Source organism: Trichoderma camerunense (assembly GCF_050948025.1).
Source record: "Trichoderma camerunense strain CBS 138272 chromosome Unknown V8C40scaffold_12, whole genome shotgun sequence".
Taxonomy (NCBI): Eukaryota; Fungi; Ascomycota; class Sordariomycetes; order Hypocreales; family Hypocreaceae; genus Trichoderma; species Trichoderma camerunense.
In genome coordinates this window covers 801,727-820,647 of record NW_028145358.1, presented here as the reverse complement: position 1 = coordinate 820,647, position 18,921 = coordinate 801,727, and the positions used below count along the sequence as shown (strand labels likewise).

At 46.5% G+C, this 18,921-nt stretch overlaps 8 protein-coding genes across 8 annotated transcripts; 4 read left to right on the top strand and 4 right to left on the bottom strand.

Moving 5' to 3' along the window:
- Nucleotides 1-108: 108 nt before the first annotated feature.
- Nucleotides 109-1,612, bottom strand: V8C40DRAFT_46024 (nucleoside phosphorylase domain-containing protein). The gene has a single exon (XM_083223005.1). It carries the CDS (start codon nucleotides 1,270-1,272, stop codon nucleotides 253-255), a length of 1,020 nt encoding a protein of 339 aa, XP_083071696.1. The 5' UTR covers nucleotides 1,273-1,612; the 3' UTR covers nucleotides 109-252.
- A 2,278-nt stretch (nucleotides 1,613-3,890) lies between these two features.
- V8C40DRAFT_249402 (cytochrome P450) lies at nucleotides 3,891-5,946 on the top strand. The gene is made up of 5 exons (XM_083216745.1): nucleotides 3,891-4,254; nucleotides 4,313-4,655; nucleotides 4,716-5,063; nucleotides 5,126-5,590; nucleotides 5,648-5,946. The coding sequence occupies exons 1-5, from the start codon at nucleotides 3,943-3,945 to the stop codon at nucleotides 5,806-5,808; spliced, it is 1,629 nt and encodes a 542-aa protein (XP_083071695.1). The 5' UTR covers nucleotides 3,891-3,942; the 3' UTR covers nucleotides 5,809-5,946.
- Nucleotides 5,947-6,027: 81 nt separating this feature from the next.
- On the top strand, nucleotides 6,028-8,546 carry V8C40DRAFT_249401 (HET domain-containing protein). The gene has a single exon (XM_083216744.1). It carries the CDS (start codon nucleotides 6,132-6,134, stop codon nucleotides 8,502-8,504), a length of 2,373 nt encoding a protein of 790 aa, XP_083071694.1. The 5' UTR covers nucleotides 6,028-6,131; the 3' UTR covers nucleotides 8,505-8,546.
- Nucleotides 8,184-10,535, bottom strand: V8C40DRAFT_249396 (pyridoxal phosphate-dependent transferase). The gene is made up of 5 exons (XM_083216743.1): nucleotides 9,873-10,535; nucleotides 9,459-9,805; nucleotides 9,152-9,405; nucleotides 8,892-9,090; nucleotides 8,184-8,819 (listed from the first exon to the last, which is right to left on the bottom strand). Exons 1-5 carry the CDS (start codon nucleotides 10,204-10,206, stop codon nucleotides 8,547-8,549), a joined length of 1,407 nt encoding a protein of 468 aa, XP_083071693.1. The 5' UTR covers nucleotides 10,207-10,535; the 3' UTR covers nucleotides 8,184-8,546.
- A 481-nt stretch (nucleotides 10,536-11,016) lies between these two features.
- On the top strand, nucleotides 11,017-12,784 carry V8C40DRAFT_275759 (uncharacterized protein; the record flags this gene model as incomplete). Its single annotated transcript, XM_083220760.1, has 3 exons — nucleotides 11,017-11,786; nucleotides 11,859-12,307; nucleotides 12,396-12,784. The coding sequence occupies 3 exons, from the start codon at nucleotides 11,017-11,019 to the stop codon at nucleotides 12,782-12,784; spliced, it is 1,608 nt and encodes a 535-aa protein (XP_083071692.1).
- A 58-nt stretch (nucleotides 12,785-12,842) lies between these two features.
- On the bottom strand, nucleotides 12,843-14,260 carry V8C40DRAFT_249391 (P1 family peptidase). The gene has a single exon (XM_083216742.1). It carries the CDS (start codon nucleotides 14,080-14,082, stop codon nucleotides 12,877-12,879), a length of 1,206 nt encoding a protein of 401 aa, XP_083071691.1. The 5' UTR covers nucleotides 14,083-14,260; the 3' UTR covers nucleotides 12,843-12,876.
- Nucleotides 14,261-14,410: 150 nt separating this feature from the next.
- V8C40DRAFT_45932 (P1 family peptidase) lies at nucleotides 14,411-16,280 on the top strand. Its single transcript, XM_083223004.1, has 6 exons — nucleotides 14,411-14,750; nucleotides 14,837-15,021; nucleotides 15,088-15,586; nucleotides 15,640-15,658; nucleotides 15,720-15,789; nucleotides 15,851-16,280. Exons 1-6 carry the CDS (start codon nucleotides 14,621-14,623, stop codon nucleotides 16,172-16,174), a joined length of 1,227 nt encoding a protein of 408 aa, XP_083071690.1. The 5' UTR covers nucleotides 14,411-14,620; the 3' UTR covers nucleotides 16,175-16,280.
- Nucleotides 16,281-16,287: 7 nt separating this feature from the next.
- On the bottom strand, nucleotides 16,288-18,828 carry V8C40DRAFT_280459 (glycoside hydrolase superfamily; the record flags this gene model as incomplete). Its single annotated transcript, XM_083221401.1, has 1 exon — nucleotides 16,288-18,828. The coding sequence occupies one exon, from the start codon at nucleotides 18,826-18,828 to the stop codon at nucleotides 16,288-16,290; it is 2,541 nt and encodes an 846-aa protein (XP_083071689.1).
- Between the last annotated feature and the right edge of the window lie 93 nt (nucleotides 18,829-18,921).

Here is an 18,921-nt window from a genome sequence, read left to right as displayed (position 1 = left end):
TTAATGATTCGAAGCATTTCATCGCCAAATAATACTATAATACCAGAGAGTAACCCTCTCTTACGAAATGCAAGATTTTGGTGATGTAATCGACATACAGCTTACATTCTGATAAAATTACTCTGCGAAGTATAGTAATCAAGTAAGACAACCTAGCCAGTGATCTCAATGTCTTTATTTTCCTTTCCATGCCTTTTCCGTATGGTCAACCGTGCTCACAACTAATACTATATAAGTAACTATCCTCAAACTCTAGTCCACACAATCGACGGGTGACTGACCGTGAGACAAGGTGTCTTTAATTTTCTGTTCAGCCTCAACCTTGTTCGATGGTATGCGGTATAGCAAATCCTTCGCATAAGCAGCTGCTGTCATTGCGGCATACCCTTGCCAGTCCTTATTCTTGTGCGAATCGGAATAGTCACAGATGCCTCGAATGACCAAACACGGAAACTGGTTCATAAGTCCAGCTGCTTCCATCTCAAAACACAAAACGCCCTTCTCAGTGGCGAGTTTATCACGCATAGTGGCGTCTTTCATCAATTGATTTGCAGAAGCAATAAGACCATAGTGGATAGCAGGGTTATCTTCCTCCTCCGTCCGCACTGAGCGTGACACCAATTTCTCTGCTTCGTCGCCGCATGTGGTCTGACAGCCAGCGCCATCATTCTCAATGTGAACCACGTCACTTCGATAGAGCCTATCGCTGTTCGGATCCGGCCGAGTGTACTTCTTCTTGAGTCGTGGCTTTAGATTGAGAATCTCACGAATAGTGGTCTCGATATCATGTCCTTCGCCTTCGTGCTGAGCTCTGAGCCCTGCCATTGCTGTTCTCAGGACTGTCGGCGGTTGATTTAAGAATCCAGTGGTCTGAAAACTCTGATTTTGAATTGTTTTACCAAAATCATACTGGAAGACGCCGCCCATTCCATCACGAGGAGCGCTCACAACAATATCGCCGAGACGAATGTCATGGCTTAGGCTGGGCGCGCCGCCGCCGATGCCGACCATTAACCCAATCCTGACATTTGGAAAGCTATGGAGCATGTCTCTCGCCACGCTTGCCGCGGAAGCTATCCCGTATTCTCCGTCAGGAAGAACGGCTATGACGACGTTGTGCTGTCCGATTCTCCCCAGTGTATAATCGTTGTTGTCATGTCTAGAGACGCTACTCGGAGCGCCGTGTCTCTCATCTAGGAAAGCCTGCGCAGCAACGTATTCTGTAGTTATGGCGCAGATCCAACCAACAGCATATACTTCAGGGCTTGCCATGATGTCTTTTTATGGAATGGGCTGAGAGAAGGGATGGAAGAAAAGGCCCTCGCAATGTACTGGTAATCAGCACTTCTTGGAGTCTTTGTGGATGCGTTCTGTAGACAGAGTCATTTGCAATGTTCGAGTTTTCTGAAGAAAGCCCAAAATGACAACATGAAGCGGGCAAAAGGTTAGGCAGCAACAAACCCCCGCTGCATAGCAGCCAATCAATTCGGAATAGGATATTAATTTCTATAGTCGCGACGAGGCTGAAGGATCACATGTATGTAGCGACAAGTGCCCCAAATTGCAAACCAATTAGAAAAAACAACGGCTATTACCGGCCAATAATTAAGTGAGCTGTATTTCCTGTCCAAACTGGGCATTGTCAAGTAACTTCATGCTTGGGCGGAAATCTCACCCAAAATCTTGTATCATAATGGTGATAACAAAATTGTATTTGGAATGAACTCCTGGAGAGATAGTTCCCAGAGTTCCTTGACCTGGAGCTCTGCAGAGTCATAATGCATGGAGAGTCCATGTCAGCTTTCTGTCAGTCTGTTTGGTATTTTGTGCTTTTTATTTCAGATAGTGAGCGGGGAAATGGTATGGTCCGACACATGCAGACAACTTGAGAATTCGAGTCATGCTCTGTAAGAGAACTGTGTAGTCTGACTCCAACAAGCGAACGAGTTAATTAACATGCATGGGTCTTTAGGCGAGTTGGGGCCAGATACAACGTTGAACAGTGAGACACTGTTTGCATATGTAGCCCTGGCATGAGACTTTGGCAACTACTATTGATGCAGTATTTGCAACCTTGCTGTGTCAGCACTACTGTAGCATTGTTGCAACCCCTGTGGGGGATACGGAAGCAGTTCCGTCCAGCCATGCAGATTTGACATGAAGATTATTAACACGGCAGCTCTTCAGCTTCCGAGAGGGGGTAAGCACCAACGGTCGGAACGTTTAAACGACGCTAACGACGGGATCACCATAGCTGGGCGGCCCGCTCCTGACTCGTTGTTGTCCTCGAATTAAGACACTGAACAGGGCTTGCCCTTGAGTGATATTTCAATAGACATCCTAAGGTTCTAAACTTCAAGACTTTCACAACCTTCTGCCCACTGAATACACACAACTTGAGAATAGAATTATGATTACGATCACAGTGTTCAGGAACCAGCGCTATCTCATCAAGCAGAAACGCAAATAAAACTGTCCTTACTATTCACTGAGTGGGACAATAAATAGACGCTAGAGATAAAGAATACACATCCCCGTACCAATGGTGTAAGCATGAATGCGGAGTACTAATCCATGTGATGTGGACCTTGCTGGTCGGCTATATTCCCTCAACCATCACGAGAATTCACTTTTAGTAGCGGCCAAGAAAGCATGTGAACAAGCTAACTTACGGAGGAAGGGAATCAACTAAATAGACTATACTGTGATTATTCACACAGAAACGCAAGGAATTAGAGTGTGGGGTCAAGTTACACGTATTTTGTACTCCGTACGAGAACATGTACCTATCTAATAGTCAGGGGTATCCCCATGAGACCGGCGGCCGGGGCCAACTACCAACTGCATACAAAAGTGGCTCCTGGGTGAATTTCTACGATGTTGCACAGTAAATTTGTTGAAACCGGGAAAAATCGCCATTGCGAGAGAGTTTTCTTTTCTTGCATGTGTGAACGGCGCGTGAGTTTCGGCTCGTCCTGCTGTTCTCAACGAATACCGAGAGGCTTGGTCAACAAGCACATGAACTATCGAAGCCAAGAAGTATAATTCACTCTTCATTTCTTTCGTGTGTTTAGTAGAATATAATCGTTTTTCGTTTAGTTCGTACTGTAGTTGTATCCCCTCATTTGCAGCTAGGATCTAAGCCACTTTTGCCAGCTGAATGCAACGCGTAAACTTGGCAGTGCTTCTTTGATGGAGATACAAACCTGGCCCTGTAGATTCCTCTAAACTTTTTTCCATTCCTTGTTACATAAATCTCCACCATAGATGTCATACACATGCAGAATAATGCGAATTCTCACCTCCTAGGTTCAACGTTGGGATATAAATCCATAGCGCTGACATTGTCGATACATATAAATATATAATTATAAATTACCCCCGCAAGCATAACATGTATAAAATTTTATAATCCCTTTTCACAACGCGTCTTTTATAGTCAAACTGTACTCAAAGTCTATGTATACATATACGCCGATAAATGGGCATTTAGCCATTCAATTTGAGCTACGGACAATGTCACTATGAATACCACCGTTGCATATTCTACACAAGTGCTGAAAACTTGATTTGAATAAATAATGACACCATAACATAGGAGTCTCATAACTACTCGTTTACTTCCACCACTCGTAAAGAAGCCACCCATCCAGCTGTGATGTGATGATTGGCATCTACAGGGGTTTGATGCAATTTGCTACATTTGGAACAACCCTTACCCCTCTGCTCGCATCAATAACGTCGCATCCTATGGACCATAGACTGCCCAGGCTCCTTATCTATGTGATATGTGATAAGTCTTCGAGTTTGCAAGCGGGGCTGCTCTTTAGTCATACCTATATATTGAGCAGTTTGCAAGCTGACGGGTAATAACATGAACTGATTCCAAGCTAATTTCTAAGTTTCTTCGGGTTTTAGCTGAGTCTCACTGCTCGGTTTCTCATGTTATCCTTTCTTGTACTCAACAAGGGGGCTGTTACCCAAGCCTCCATTCTTGGAGTTCTACTATGTCTCGCTACAGCTCTGTTTAGCCGTTCCCTTCTAAGAGGAACTTCGGCTAAGAAATATCCAGCAGGGCCCAAAGGATGGCCCGTGATCGGAAACTTGCTCCTTTTCCCAGATATCTCCTCGGGCAATGACAAGACTCTCAGCCAAATGGCGAAAGAATACAGTGGCCTTTGCATGCTCTGGCTTTTTTCACAACCAGTGACGATTGTGACAAAGCTGAGGGATGCCAAAGAATTAATGGATAAGGTATGTTTTACTTCCTAGATTGTGGACGAAAAACCCCTAAATAATGAACTGTTTCAAGCGAGGAGTCATCTTCTCCGACAGGGCAAAATTGAACATCGTCCTACAAAAGATTTGGCCAAACATGTTGCCACTCATAGGCATTGGTGAAAAATTCCGATTTTTGAGGCGGGTTTATATTGACCTACTTGGTCCTAAGCCATCACTAGCAGTAAGGAAGTATCAGGAATATGAGTCGAGGATGATGCTCCGCGATTTATATAAATCCCCTGAAGCGTTCAGAGCCCACACAGAACGATTGTCAATGAGTGTGATTTTTAGTGCCGTGTATGGGGTAAGAATCGGCCGCCTCGATTATCCCATCATGCATGAGCTCTTCGACGTATTAACCTCTTCAGCGAACTGTAAGTTAAGCCGAATATGTTTGATTCAAAATTATAAATGGAAATGCTGATTCGATACAGACCTTCTGCCCGGGAGAGTGATAGTAGACTATTTACCAATCCTCGAGAGACTACCTGAGTTTCTTCAGCCCTGGGTTTGGGCTGCAAATTCATTACGCCGTCGCGAAGATGCAATTCACACCGGGTTTTTGGCCGTCCTAAAAAAACAGATAGAGGCCGGAGCAGACTCTTACTGCTTTGGTATTGATATCTTGAAGCTTCAGAAAGAAAAGGGGCTTGACGACAGACTTACGCTAGATATCCTGAAGGCAATAATTGTTGTTGGCTCCGAAACCACCAGTAGCATGATGCAATCTTTCATCAAAGTACTGGCAATGAATCCTGAGGCTCAGAAAAAGGCCCAAGAAGGTGAGTTCCCATACTGATACGAGCAGAAGGTCATTGATACTGATCCAATGCCATTGGTACAGAGCTGGATCGGGTGGTAGGCTCTTCACGTTTGCCAACCTGGGAGGATAGTCCCAATCTTCCCTACATTCGGGCTCTCATAAAGGAGCTCCATAGGTTTACTCCTCTTTTCTATGTTGGGCTGCCACATGCTTCCACAGAGGAAGTCAACTACAATGGACTCACGATACCGAAAACAATTCTGATGCCGAATGCGTGGGCTATGTCTAGAGATCCTGAACGGTATGAGGATCCTGATACGTTTGCACCGGAGCGGTACCTTGGCGATGACCTCGACGCTTTTACCAGCGCTAAGCAAAGTGATTTCCAAAAACGAGACCATATCAATTATGGTTGGGGTCGCCGACTTTGCCAAGGTATTCATCTTGCTGAGAATTCGTTATATATGCAAGTTTCTCGTCTTCTGTGGGCATTTGACATTGCGACCATACCTGGAGAGCCACCTCTCAATATACATGAGAAAGACGGCAAGTATTTGTTCCATATACTTGTATTTGCTAAACTAATACTCCGGTGCCATATAGAGGGATTTGTTAAGAAGCCCAAAGCTTTCCGAGTATCCATTACGCCTCGATCTGACGAAGCAGTTAAAGTGCTGCTACAGAGCGCGGAAGAGGCAGTGACAGAGCTCCCAGATGCAGATACCGTGGAGACGTTCATTTCATTGCGAAAGACATTGCACTGAAGAAAGAGTGCATGTTTTATTGGTGATGCTGATAGCATCAACGAATGTATTTTTCATACAGGTAGTTATCTGTATTCAGAGGCCTTTCAGATTGGATCGCGTTTATATGTCCCAAGTTGAGACTGCATATCATTGATCACATGTATTATTGAGATGAAATAGTGAGCGGGGTAGAGCCCACCCATGGACTGAGTGAAATATACATGTAACTTGATGACCCGTCAGCAAGAACTGCAATGATTACATGTACCTACTCTTGTGTTTATTGCGGAGCTACAGAAACTCATTTGACCATCTATTTGTTTTAGGCATTTCGCTCCATCATGCCGGTCGCTGGCGAGCCATTGCTCGATGATGCCTCAAATGATCCCACTTATAAAACTCGATGGAGTTATACAAGTTCTATTGATCTACCGCTACCCGATGAAGATCCCACGCAGAAATTCTGTCCTCGTCATGCCACAACTATTGCTCGCTTGAAGAGGAGTTCGTTTGGCCCTTACCCAGTTGGTGCGGATTCAGCAACTCCCCATCGCGATTGGCATTTTGGGAATCTCGATTACATTCTGTCGCATCGGAGCTGGTGTCAAGTGTGTGGCCTTATTGCAGACGTTATTAATGAGGATCCTGCCAATTCCATGTTAGAACGCAACAATGCAGAAATAATTGCCTGCTGGGTATGGGATGGAGTGCTCAATAAGAGTGGCGACGAAATGGGAACCCTCCGGCTGAGAGTTGCCCCGGAGATGGTTGGCTGGGAAGACTTGTTTGAGCCATTTGATCTAGTTCCCTTAGCAGACAGTGGCACAAACGACAGTTTATTTCTAGGGCGAAAAATTGAGGAGGATCAGTTCGATCCAGAGTTGGTCAAAGTTTGGACCAAGAGCTGTGCTGAGTGGCATGGCAGCGAGTGCCTCGATAAGACACCATGGCAGACATCTCAATACGGCGTGCCATTCATTCGGATGATCTCCCTCACCGATTACAACTTGATTGAGACGTCCTGTCCTCCACCTTATGCAGCGTTAAGCTACGTATGGGGGACTTCTCCCGTATTCAAGACGTTGAAGAGCAATGTCAAAGACTTGATGCAGCCACATGGCCTACCAGTGCCGTCTCTTCCAAAATCGATTCGTGATGCTATAGTCCTAGCACGCGATCTTGGTTTTCAATACATTTGGATTGATTCCATTTGTATCATACAAGATTCCACGGACGACAAAATACAGCAGCTTCGCATGATGGACAGCATTTACAGCCGCGCAAGTCTCACCATTGTCGCCGCAGCTGGTGCTCATGCTAACGCAGGAATTCCTGGTTTGCAACCGGCAACCAGATCGCGAAAACAGCATACAGTCCAGATCTCTAAAGACCTGACTCTTGTGGCCCTCAATCCAGATACCCATCGCAAAGCGACGGCTACAACGTGGAATACCAGAGGCTGGACTTACCAGGAACGACTTCTCTCAAAACGGTGCGTCTTCTCTTTCCCTGATGGATCTGTGAGCTTTCAGTGCTCAAAGGCTGTTTGGGGTGAAGATTACTACGCTGAGACGCCAGATCTAAAGCGTTGTGCACCGATGATGGATATTTCCTTGAATCGAAGCTGGATGGCCCCGGGATATGCCAATGAAAGGGGCGCTCCAACTGTGCATATAACAAACACGCCGTATCTACAGGAATACTGCAGACTTGTCGAAGAATACACCGGTCGTGATCTGTCATACCCGAGCGACCGACTACCCGGCATCAATGGTGTTCTAGACGTCTTTCGAAGAGAATTTGGCCTTCGGTTCCTTCATGGGCTGCCGGAAATTCTCATTCATATGGCTCTTCTCTGGCAGCCACGCAACAAGATGAAGCGCGTACCCAAAGACCCAAAAACTGGTTTACCATTCTTTCCGAGCTGGTCGTGGACTGGTTGGACTGGGCCAGTGGGATATGAGAACTGGGATGCCTTCAACAGTATGCCGGAGCTAGATGATCGTGCGAAGCGAGTGATTCCTTTCGGAAAGTTGGCCAAGATGGGGTCAAGAGACCTCGAATACTTTGCTTTGCCAACAGAGCTTCAATCATCTCTCCAATGGACAAGAATTGCCACACCGAAACACGGGACTTGCTATGCTTTAGACGACAATTCCAGGAAATATCATTCAGTGCCTTACATATCACCATCTACAAGGCCAGGAGAAGTCAAGGCATTTGGGCAGCCACTTTGGCTCAGTCTACGCACACGAGTGGCGAAATTTCGTCTAACAAATCTTGTTCTAAGTTCTGATTTTAATAAAGAAGACTTTCCGATCGAGAAGCGCGGTCGTTTTGGACTTTCCCTGCGATCACCATCTACGGGCGACCGGCCCTGGTTGGGAACAATTCTTCTACCTGTGCAATATCATGCCAAGATGACTCAAGACCATGAGTTCATCATTCTATCAGAAAGCTATGGATTCGATCGTCAAGAGATGGCACCGGCAGCAGCCATGAGAATGAAACCCTTTGAGGTTTACGATGTGATGATGATACGGAGAGTTGTGGGCGAGGAGTTGGCGCAGTATAAGTCCCAGCTTACAGCTCAAACAGCGCATATGGACAAGTGGTTCGATGGGAAAAGCTTTGTGGAGAGGATTGGAGTTGGACGGATGATGAAAGACGGTTGGGATAGTGACGGCACTTGGGAAGATTTTGTTCTTATCTGATCTAACATAGCAAAATTCAGTACATCTAGTTCTTGTTCTGGCCTATTCTGCTAATCGGTCTGCCACATCTTCAAATGCTGCCTCAATCGCCATGACCGTAAGGTCAACAATCAGGTCTATATCAACCATCGTAACATTATATGGCGGTGCAATCAAAATGTGATCGCCAACATTGCCATCGACTGTTCCGTTTCCTGGGTACAACAATATGCCGCTGTTACCACTTAAGCCCAGACCCTTTTGATGAACTAACATGCCAATGTCGAGCTCGCGATCGAATGGAGTTTTGGAGTCTTTGTCTTTGACAAATTCGAGCTATATAAATTGTCATTTAAAAAAACCCAAATATAATGAATATAGACACCTTGGCAAAAGCGTGTCACTTACACCCCAGAAGAGTCCACGGCCGCGAATATCACCAACATAACGGTGATGACCAAGCTTCTCCTTAAGTAGGCTTCCCAAATATTTGCCCATGAAGGATGCATTATGCACAAGATCTTCTTTTTGTATAATGCGCTGCACTTCTGCTGCTGCTGCACATGAAATAGGATGTGCCTGGTAGGTCTGTCCATGAGAAAATCGTCTGCCATTGAATGTCAGCATTCATACCGTCATAGTTCGAGTAATTTTACTCATTGGCTCACCCAGATCCATTTTCCAAAGTCTCAATAACACGATGACCAACAAGCAAGCCTGCAATAGGTGCATATCCACCGCCAAGGCCCTTGCCTATGGTCTGAATATCGGGAACTACTCCCTCGAACTCCCAGGCATGCATCGTGCCTGTTCGACCAATCCCGCACATAACCTCATCAAGCACCAAAAGTGCCCCGTACTTGTCGCATATGGATTTCATGGCTTTAAAATATCCTTCGACCGCTGGGACACATCCAAGGGCCTTGAACCAAGTTAGTATCATACTAATCAACGGCATACATGAGAAGTACGAACCGCGCCAACAACCGGCTCTGCGATAAAGGCACAAACATTCTGAGGCCCTACGCGCTGGAATTCGTCATCCAATTCTTTTGCGAGTCTTGCCACATATTCCGCTGTACTTTCGCTGTCTAACCTGTTTCTATAGGCGTTGCATGGAGAAACGTGTGAAATGTTTTGCATCAAGATGGGCTCATATACCGCCCTCCGACCGACGTGACAGCCCACGGATAAAGCACCCAGAGTTGTACCGTGATAAGACTCTCTGCGAGCTATAAAACGGGTTCTGTTTGGCTCTGGGATTGGTAACTCTAAGAAATATTGTCGACATAGTTTCATGGCTGCTTCCATCGCTTCTGAGCCTGTACCACATGTTAGCTTCAAGGTTCCTTGTCTAAACATCCGTCTAGGTAGAAACAAATCTCGAACCAGAACAAACAATAAAAGCCTTTGCCATCTGGCCATTCGTGCTTCTAATCAACTGTTGACAAAGGTCCTCAGCGCTTGGGCACGAATAGAACATGGAATGGCAGTAATCGAGCGTCTTGGCCTGGGCTGTAATGGCATCTATGACACGCTGATCGCCATGTCCAATACACGATACAGCTGCTCCTCCAGTAGCATCGAGTATTTTGCGACCGTCATCAAATTGGATATAAAAACCTGAAGAAGATACGATTCGAAAAGGTTCCTGCTTCAAATCTCGATGCAGTACTGCACTAGGGCTCGTATCAACGGCTCCTGAGCTTGTAACAGTTGGCATGATGCTATCCCGTATGAAGTCGTATTGCTTTGGTTATTCAGTAGGAATTATGTTCTGATACTTGGATTGATCAAGGTAACTATATAAAGATAAACGGTAGAGCCCAGCTGAACGGCATCTGCAATTGGGCACATGATACAGTCATGAATGGATCTTGTTGTAAGAGCAACATCTTCCGATTCGCTATTTACGTAACAGCATTCGATCCCCGATATCTTGAAGAGATTACCCGTTCGCTTGCATGCAACAGTTGCTCTAGAATATCCTATTTTGCCGTTCAGCCCTTTCGTCAATGCTTGGCTTCTCCTCTCCACAGTGTGTCACTTGAGTTGTTATCAGTGTGATGCATTTAAGAAAGCGGCCACTAGCCAGAAAAAGCAAACCGAGATAGTGATAATTGGTTACAGCACTAGTCAATTCTGACTCTCATTGGCAAGTTGCTGAATGCCGACTCGGCATTCGGCTCAATTCTTACACTCTGCTTATTACTTCTGGCTGCACTGAGCAGTAGATATTTGGCTTATAGCCCTTTGCAGGACTCATTGAATTGACCTGTTTTACTCTTTGAATCCTATCTGCGGCAATGTGATGGAGTATGGACGGCTGTCACATGCCAATTGCTGTTTGCTTAATTGCCTATCTCATGCAGACCCATCTGATGTACTGAAAGACGAGGTATGCACTTTGGTCTGGATGAGACGCGCCTAAGCATTATCCCCTATAATTCCTTTTGCTCAGGTCAACTAATTTTAGAAGCATAATCTACACAATTTGAGGGAGTTCCTCAGACGATGCAGCCAGGAGCAGCTCATGCTCCTCCACGGCGATGACTCCAGCAAGGCCTCGTCGACAAATAAGGGGAAGATAAATGCTGCTCACACTAGTGCCAACCATGAAGCCACTGGGACACCGAAGCAGACTGCCTCACCTCATGTAGCATTACGGATATACTCAGCGCCCGTGGCTCATAAAGCATGTGGTTTAAGTCGAGCTTTTCCCACTACAAGCAATTCAACTTCTTCGCTGCGACATCAACCTCCACTCGAAGCCCACAGCAGTAGCCATGAGGATAATGATGATATTGATGGGGAGCTCAGCACTCCGTCTAATGCTGCTGGCAGTCCTACAAGAGAGTTTCAATCGATTGATGCGGACCATTTTGTGATTCGTGCGTACAAAGCCATCGTAAATGTCACGAACCTTCGTTGGAGTTTAACAGGCCTTCAAAACCAAACATCATTACTTGCGATAGCGGAAAGAGGTCATTTAGACAACCCAGGAGCAAGATTATTTGCTTTACGTTCGAAACTCCGTAATGAGCAGCATATGGCTATAGCGATAGACAGAGTCGCTGCGGTTTTGTTAGTTGATATGCGAGATGATCTTGGAGGATCCTACGATGGTGTTCGAGAGAAAGGCTTTCGAACAGCAATCATGGGAAATAAGATGCTTGCTGAGCAGTGGAAAAAGACTCATAAAGAGGTGGTAGAAGAGATTCGGGCGGCGATTACTTACAACTTTGCCGAGCAAATCATTTCACCAGGGATCAATCTCCTCTTAGGCTCGCGATCACAAGATGTGTAAGTTTCTAACCTCTTGGCAAACATAGCCCATAAGTGATGTTAACTGACCTCATTTCTAAACCGGTATAGTTGGGAGAAGCGCTTCTCTCGCAAAAAGGTTGAAGTTTTGCATAGACTCTTGAAGCAAACCGAAGAAGGCCGAGTCGTGTTGAACCGCGCAAAAGACTTGGATGACGCTGTAATCACTATCAAGTGTATCCTCAGCATCCACATCGGATATAAATGGCGCTGCGCAGAATATACATCGCTAAACGCTCAAGAAAGTAGCGAGACGCTATTCAAAAAGCTCCAGGGCCAACTATCGACGCGAACGACAGATATGCGACAGTTGGAGAACACCCTGTATTCTACATTAGACAACTCGACCTCCAAAAGCGGGCAGATCACAGAGGAAAGTTTAGACTCTTTCGTCCATACATCTATTCCGACACCGAATAGCAGTGTATTTACGGAGAAAAGAAAGGGACCAGTGTTGTCAGGCCACGACCATCCTTCCAAGAAACGTCGATGTTCGCTCGGTAAGTTAAGCATGTATGCAGTATTCGCCTGTCATTTTTTTTTTTTTTAAATGTGATATGACTGATAGAGGCAATAAACAAAATCTAGATGCGTCTGAACCACAGGTCAATATAGGGTCAACTTCTAATACGTCGCATATAATCGATGGACTACCATTGGCAGTTCGGCCTATCACAGACCAAGAACAAGACGGCAGGAGAACGTCACCCATAGACAGAGTTGATGAGTCACTCAAATTTCTCTCCCAAAATTCTCCAGAAGACCACCCAATGCTTGACTCGGCAGAAGAGGACGCTACCCAATCGAATTTGGAGAATACAGAGGAGATGGACAGAGGAAATCGGATGGAACCCCAAACACAGCTGGTTTCTGAAAATCAAGACCTTGGGAACTCTTTGAGCTATCAGTATGGTGAACAATGGGGAATCACCGAGGATGTTAGCACTTTGGACGATATCCTCAGCCTTAGTTGGTGACTGGACAAACAGATCACCAATGTTACATCGTGCACCACAAATCAACTGCATTGAGGAACTCTAGTCACTGCGACTCCAGTGTTTCAATTATGCTATAAATGCTTATCAACGATTGTCTTCAACTTCTGAAGATCTAAAGCTTTGACAAATCTCCCTGCCGGACCCCTCATATCTTGTGCACAGCAAAGCGCATTATAAATGGCCTCTTCTGTTACATCCGCAGCAGCTTCGAAAAGCGCATTGCTCGTAACATCCTGGACGACTTGAACACTTTGGCCAACCGTTGGCTTCCAGCTAAACGCAGGATCTCTTGGGACGTGATGCGAAGTCGAAAACGCAAGGAAGATATCTCCCGAGCTGTTGCTTCCCCAGCCGCCGACACGGCTGAATCCAACGGAAGCACGTTTGGCAACCCGCTGGAGCTGAAGAGGATGAAGCGGAGCGTCTGTGGCGAGGACAACGATAATGCTGCCGTCTTTGACTCCTTCATCTTCACGCCGGGTGCTGGCATCTGCGATGACTTCCTCTTTCATCAGCTGCCCAACTGGAACTCCTCCAACTCTCAGATCACGACTCGTGCCAAAGTTCGTTTGCACTAAGGCAGCAATCGTATATTTGACAGGCTTGCTTCCCTCGCCACCTTCTGATATCAATCCGTCGATTACGCGACTTGACGACCCGGTTCCGCCCTTGAACCCTTGGCAAATTGTTCCTGTGCCGCCTCCAGTATTTCCCTCTGGGACTTGCATTGCAGAAGCGGATTCAATGCCTTGTACAACATGCTCAGGTGTCACTGCCATAGCGCCGATATCAGATAGATAACCGTCAAACGTTTCTGACACGACAGGAAGGATGAATCCATTGCAAAGACCCTTTTCGGGTCCTTGTTTGACGGCGAGCTGGGATCGGCAGTATTGGTAGATGCCAGAGTAAGCTGCGCCAACCGAGTAGCTGTTTGTGAGGACAATTGGAGAATTCAACAGGCCTGTTTCATCTATCCAGTGACTGCCAGTCATCTCTCCGCATCCATTGAAGCGAAACACGCTCGCATAGCAGCCTTGATCGACAAAGTCCTTCCTCGGCAAAATGCACGTAACCCCAGTGTTGACTTCATGGTGATGGGCGGCTTTTGGCAGAACAACGGACTGGGTGTGTACAAGTACGCCGGGAACATCGGTCAATGAGTTTAACGGGCCTGGGGAATGGCGGCCGAGTCTCAGATTAGGTAGAAGATCTCGAATACGCATGCGGCCTGGAGGAGGTCGCACACGTTGAGTCGAATCAACAGTAGAGCTCATATTTCGTAGATGGCGATAAGAAGGAGAATAAAGAGATGATTAGCAAGGAGAGGGTAGGGAGAAAGATATAGTCGAAGTACATATACACAATGAGTGGTTATATGTACCTGTATATTAGCGACCGTGATGATGATTGAATGGACTTTGTGGCGCTCAAGAGCAACTTTGAACAATTGCGTGCATCTTGTGAGATGGAGTTTTTACACACATTTAGCTAGTGCGGGTCTGACGTACCAATTCCTTCAATTCCTGGACAAGAGCCAATAACACGCTCCCTCCTGCGATTCCGTTTAAGCATCTTTTGTTAAACAAAAGTCCATCAATATCTATCAGACAGAAATTTCCCCTCTTGGAAAAAATGAAATATTTAGACAGCTTGCTACCATCTGAGCCCTTCTATTTATTGCTACCCCTCCTCTTCTCTAAGCACTCTTAAGAGAGCATCGATCTTACTCTTACACATTTTAACATACTGTTGGACTTCCTCACTACAAGAGGAACTCAGTTCAGTACAAATTCATCATCTACGATATTCGCCATGACACAGAAATTTTCACCATTAGTATCACCGCCGCTCCCAGCCACAGTTCGACCACGGATTCGTGAGTTGGGCTACAGCCCCGGAAAGTTTGCGCCGGGACCCAAGAACTCACTTCTTGATGTGCCAGGTAATTTGATCCCTTCCTTTTCTTTCAGTGCCATTCCATTATGTGGCGATGTTTGCTTTGCGTAAATGCTCATTCGTTCCTCCTAGGTGTACAAGTCGGCCAAGTCACCGTCAATGAAGGTACCGATATTCATACTGGAGTGACGCTCGTTTTACCTCGCGGAATAAAAGAAACCCGCCTTACACCATGTTATGCGGCAACTCACGACCTCAATGGGATGGGCGAACTGACTGGAACTCATGCCCTTGCTGAATATGGATACATCAACACAGTAAGATGCCTCTGTAATTATTATCATGTCATTATTTGCCTGCTAACTCGGAAAATACCACTCTAGCCAATCGCAATCACCAACACTGTCAGCGTGGGTAAGGTCTACGACGGCCTTTTCCTATGGCAAATAGAGCAGGCTCGTAAAGACGGGGAAGATGACATCGAAAGCCTACGACGGTTTTGCATACCCGTTGTAGGAGAGACATACGATGGACTCTTGAACGATATCAGCGCCTCTGTTTTGGATAAAGACTCTATTTACGCTGCTATCGAAGTTGCCCAATCTCAAACAGAAGTCCAAGAAGGCAACTATGGCGGTGGCACAGCTATGCGATGCCACGGGTACAAGGGCGGAACTGGCACCAGCTCGAGAATTGTCCCTGGTGCTGATCGTGACTACACAGTTGGTGTCTTAGTCCAAGCTAATCACGGCCAGAAACCTGATCTGAGGATTGGAAATGTACCAATTGGCGAGTTACTGATAGCTGAGGAAGCTAAAGCCAAAGAAAAGGCGGCGGAAGCGTCTAGCCAGCTACCCACGGGCGGTAAGGCAGCCGAGGGAAGTAAGTTTTCTCTTTTTCATTAACTGAAACAGTATTAATGATAGTTATTTTAGGCATCATAGTATTAATCATGTATGTACCTATTCTGCCATAATAAGCAAATGCATGCATTGAACCACTAACCTCAATATAGAACTGACGCTCCCTTACTGCCGCATCAACTGCGCCGTCTCGCTCAACATGCCGGAATGGGCATCACCCAGGTCAGATAATGATGTTAGCTACATGTCCATAGAATTACTAATGTGACGATTGCTACTGTAGGTAGGAGGCCATTCTGCGGGACGAAACTTTTCTGGGGAAATCTTCCTTGCGTTGTCGACAGGAACCTCGCCAAACCAGCTTGCTACCGCATCAGACGGTATGGGCTATCTGCCTCCGCTAGAGAGTCAGCCCGTCGAAACTCTAAAGAACGAAACGATTGATACTCTTTTCTACGTTGTATCGGAGACAACTGAAGAAGCCATTTTGAATGCCATGTGCAAAGCCGAGACTATGGTTGGTTTCAAAGGTAGGACGACGAAGGCTCTGCCAGTTGACCGAGTGAAAGAGCTCTTGAAGCAGTATGGCGTCGGTCTGAGTAAATAGGTGTGCTTCCGTAATCTTGGTCGAATCAGGATGTGTAAGTGCAACCAATCATTAAATGCGTCATAACCAATATAAAATTTATTTAAAATTACTTCTTCTTGTCATAGTACTATTTAGTCCACCACTCCCAAAGGCAGAATGGCGACGTAGTCTATCGCCGCCTGCTCCTGAGCATCCCCGGTTCCCTTGATAGTCAGCTTATCACCCCTCGAGATCTTGACATTCTCAAAGGTAATACGAATTGCTGAGTGGCAGTCAAGGAACGTGCTGAAATCATGGCCAAGGTAGTTCTCTGAGTCGCCCTTCCAGGTCCCAAGAGATTTGCCATTGAGTAGCACATTGTAACTAGCACTTCCTCCCATCACGTCATAATAATTAATAGCCACCGTGTATTTGCCGCTTGGGACGTTCAATCTCGTAGTGGCCGTGCCAGTCCCATTTGTAGCAATGGCTTTGTACTTGGACGCGCATTCAGTAGGAGAAACATCAACCTTCGTAAATCCCGAAAGATCCATATCCTCAGCTTCGATGCGGTGTGGGTGGTTTCGAACGCGGTTGAGTTTGTCAGGAATGCTCGACAAGTTACGATAGAATTCACTAATACCATCGCGCCAGACGAGTGAGTGACCTGCTTGATACTGCAACCTGTACAAGACGTCGGCATATCGCTCGGCGTCTACTTGGCCCTTGAGTAATTTCCACGTTGTCGGAAATTTCTGTACCGTCGCAGCACCAGTATAATGAGCATCGTAGAAATGCTGAATAACAGTCTTCCCAGAGTGCAACTTGAAGGTGTATGGTACGTGGTGGAACCATAACAACAGGTCGTCCGGCGTGGTTTGAGTGTGTTCAAACATGTTGGCAACATCTTTGGGATATTGTCCTGCATTTCCTGTTCCGTTTGATACTGTACGATCCATTCCGATCGTCTTGCTATCAGCTCGGGTCCATTGTCCCCAACCATTGTTATCCTGAGAGGCAGGATTAGCACCATAGTGAGTGTACAGGATATCGGTAAGAGTCTGAATGCCAAGATTGCCGCTGTAGCCCTCATACGCAGACCAAGACTTCATGGACATGTCAACAATAGCCGCGACCACATCTCGACTTAGGCCAAAAGTGAGGCGAGTCCATTCCTCGACAATGTCCTGAGAATCCGCTTGAGGGTTCCAGGCAAGACGACCAAAAGCAAAGAAGTTGGACATGGCCAAGTGACTACCAATCCATGTATCATCCATACCGACGTTGACAACTCCAGCATAACCGCCAAGTTTGTGATTGAATACTTCTCCTGACACGATGTCGCGAACATAGGACTGCCGGTGGTTGTATCGCATATCGAAACCCAAGATAGTCTGCCATAAAGGCGGTAGATAAACTAGGTGACACTGTTGACCAAGGTATTCCTGGGTAACCTCCAGTTCGATTGACACAGGGGTCTTGGGCATATTGGCAAAGAGAGGAGAAGCAGGCTCTCGAACTTGGAAATCGATAGGGCCGAACTTAATCTGGATGAGGACATTGTCGTCAAACTGTCCGTCCAAATCTTTGAAGTACTGAACAGCAGCATTGGCTCGATCGGCCTTCCAATCGGTTTCATTCAATTGATCATAGACAAACGCACGGAAGACAACGATGCCACCGTGAGGTTCAATCGCCTTAGCAAAGAGGTTGGCGCCCTCCGACAAGGTGCGATTATAAGTCAGAGGCCCGGGCTGACCCTCCGAGTTGGCTTTGACAAGGTATCCGGCAAAATCGGGCACAAGCTGGTAAATTCTGTCGGTTTTATCGGTCCACCATTTGATGACTGTGCTGTCGAGAGGATCAAATGTCGTTAAATCTCCTAGAACTTGTGGTGAGGCAAAGTTGAGCGAAATGCCGACATTGACTCCCCACGGTCGGAACAAGTCTGCGATTCTCTTGACGCCCTGGAGATTGGTCTCGTTGAGTAGATTGGCGTCAGCATTGACGTTGTTGATGACGATTCCATTTAAGCCGACAGAGGCCAACAAGCGGCCATACTGGGGAACTCGTGAAAGATCCTCCTTGATCAGGCCACTATCGAAGAAGATGGAAGCTCCGCCGTAGCCTCTCTCGATGCTACCATGTGCTGCAGTTGCTGCGTTGAGATTGTCCCACTGGTTGGCCCATCGAACTGGCGCGCTTGGGTTTGAAGCATATTCCACATCGGAGAAGTCACCTTGTCCGAGTAGGGAGAGGTACTGGAAGGCACCGTAAAGCGCACCGCGTTCATTCTGGCCGATAATTTGCACTGAGTTGCCTTTGGTGTTTAGCCAGTATCCATCTTCCTTCAGATTCACTTTCGGTGAGAGTTTGCCACATGACGATTTGTATGTCTCTAGAGTAGAAATGACAATGGTTTTCTGAGAAGAGCAACTCTTTTGACTGGAGCTCACATCCAGATCAAGTCCCAGGATGCCTTTAATACCCTTGTGCAGTTCTGAGGAAGCACTGGCCAATGGTCCGTTTTTCGAGGCATTGAGGACGACGATGCGGTTCGGAAAAGAATTGAGATGTCCTTTAGTTGCAGAGGCCGGCAACCGAGCGTATCGCAACCACGCATCAATGCCGCTCTCGGCATAGACAGGCGCAATGGCCGCTATGAAGAGAAGAAGAAGGCTTTGTATCACCATGACTGCTCCCTTGTGCTCGAGGCTGTCTGGTTAGGCCGCTTGACCACCGCAACGGTGCGATGGCCATTGTCATCTTTTATGTCTGGATACACC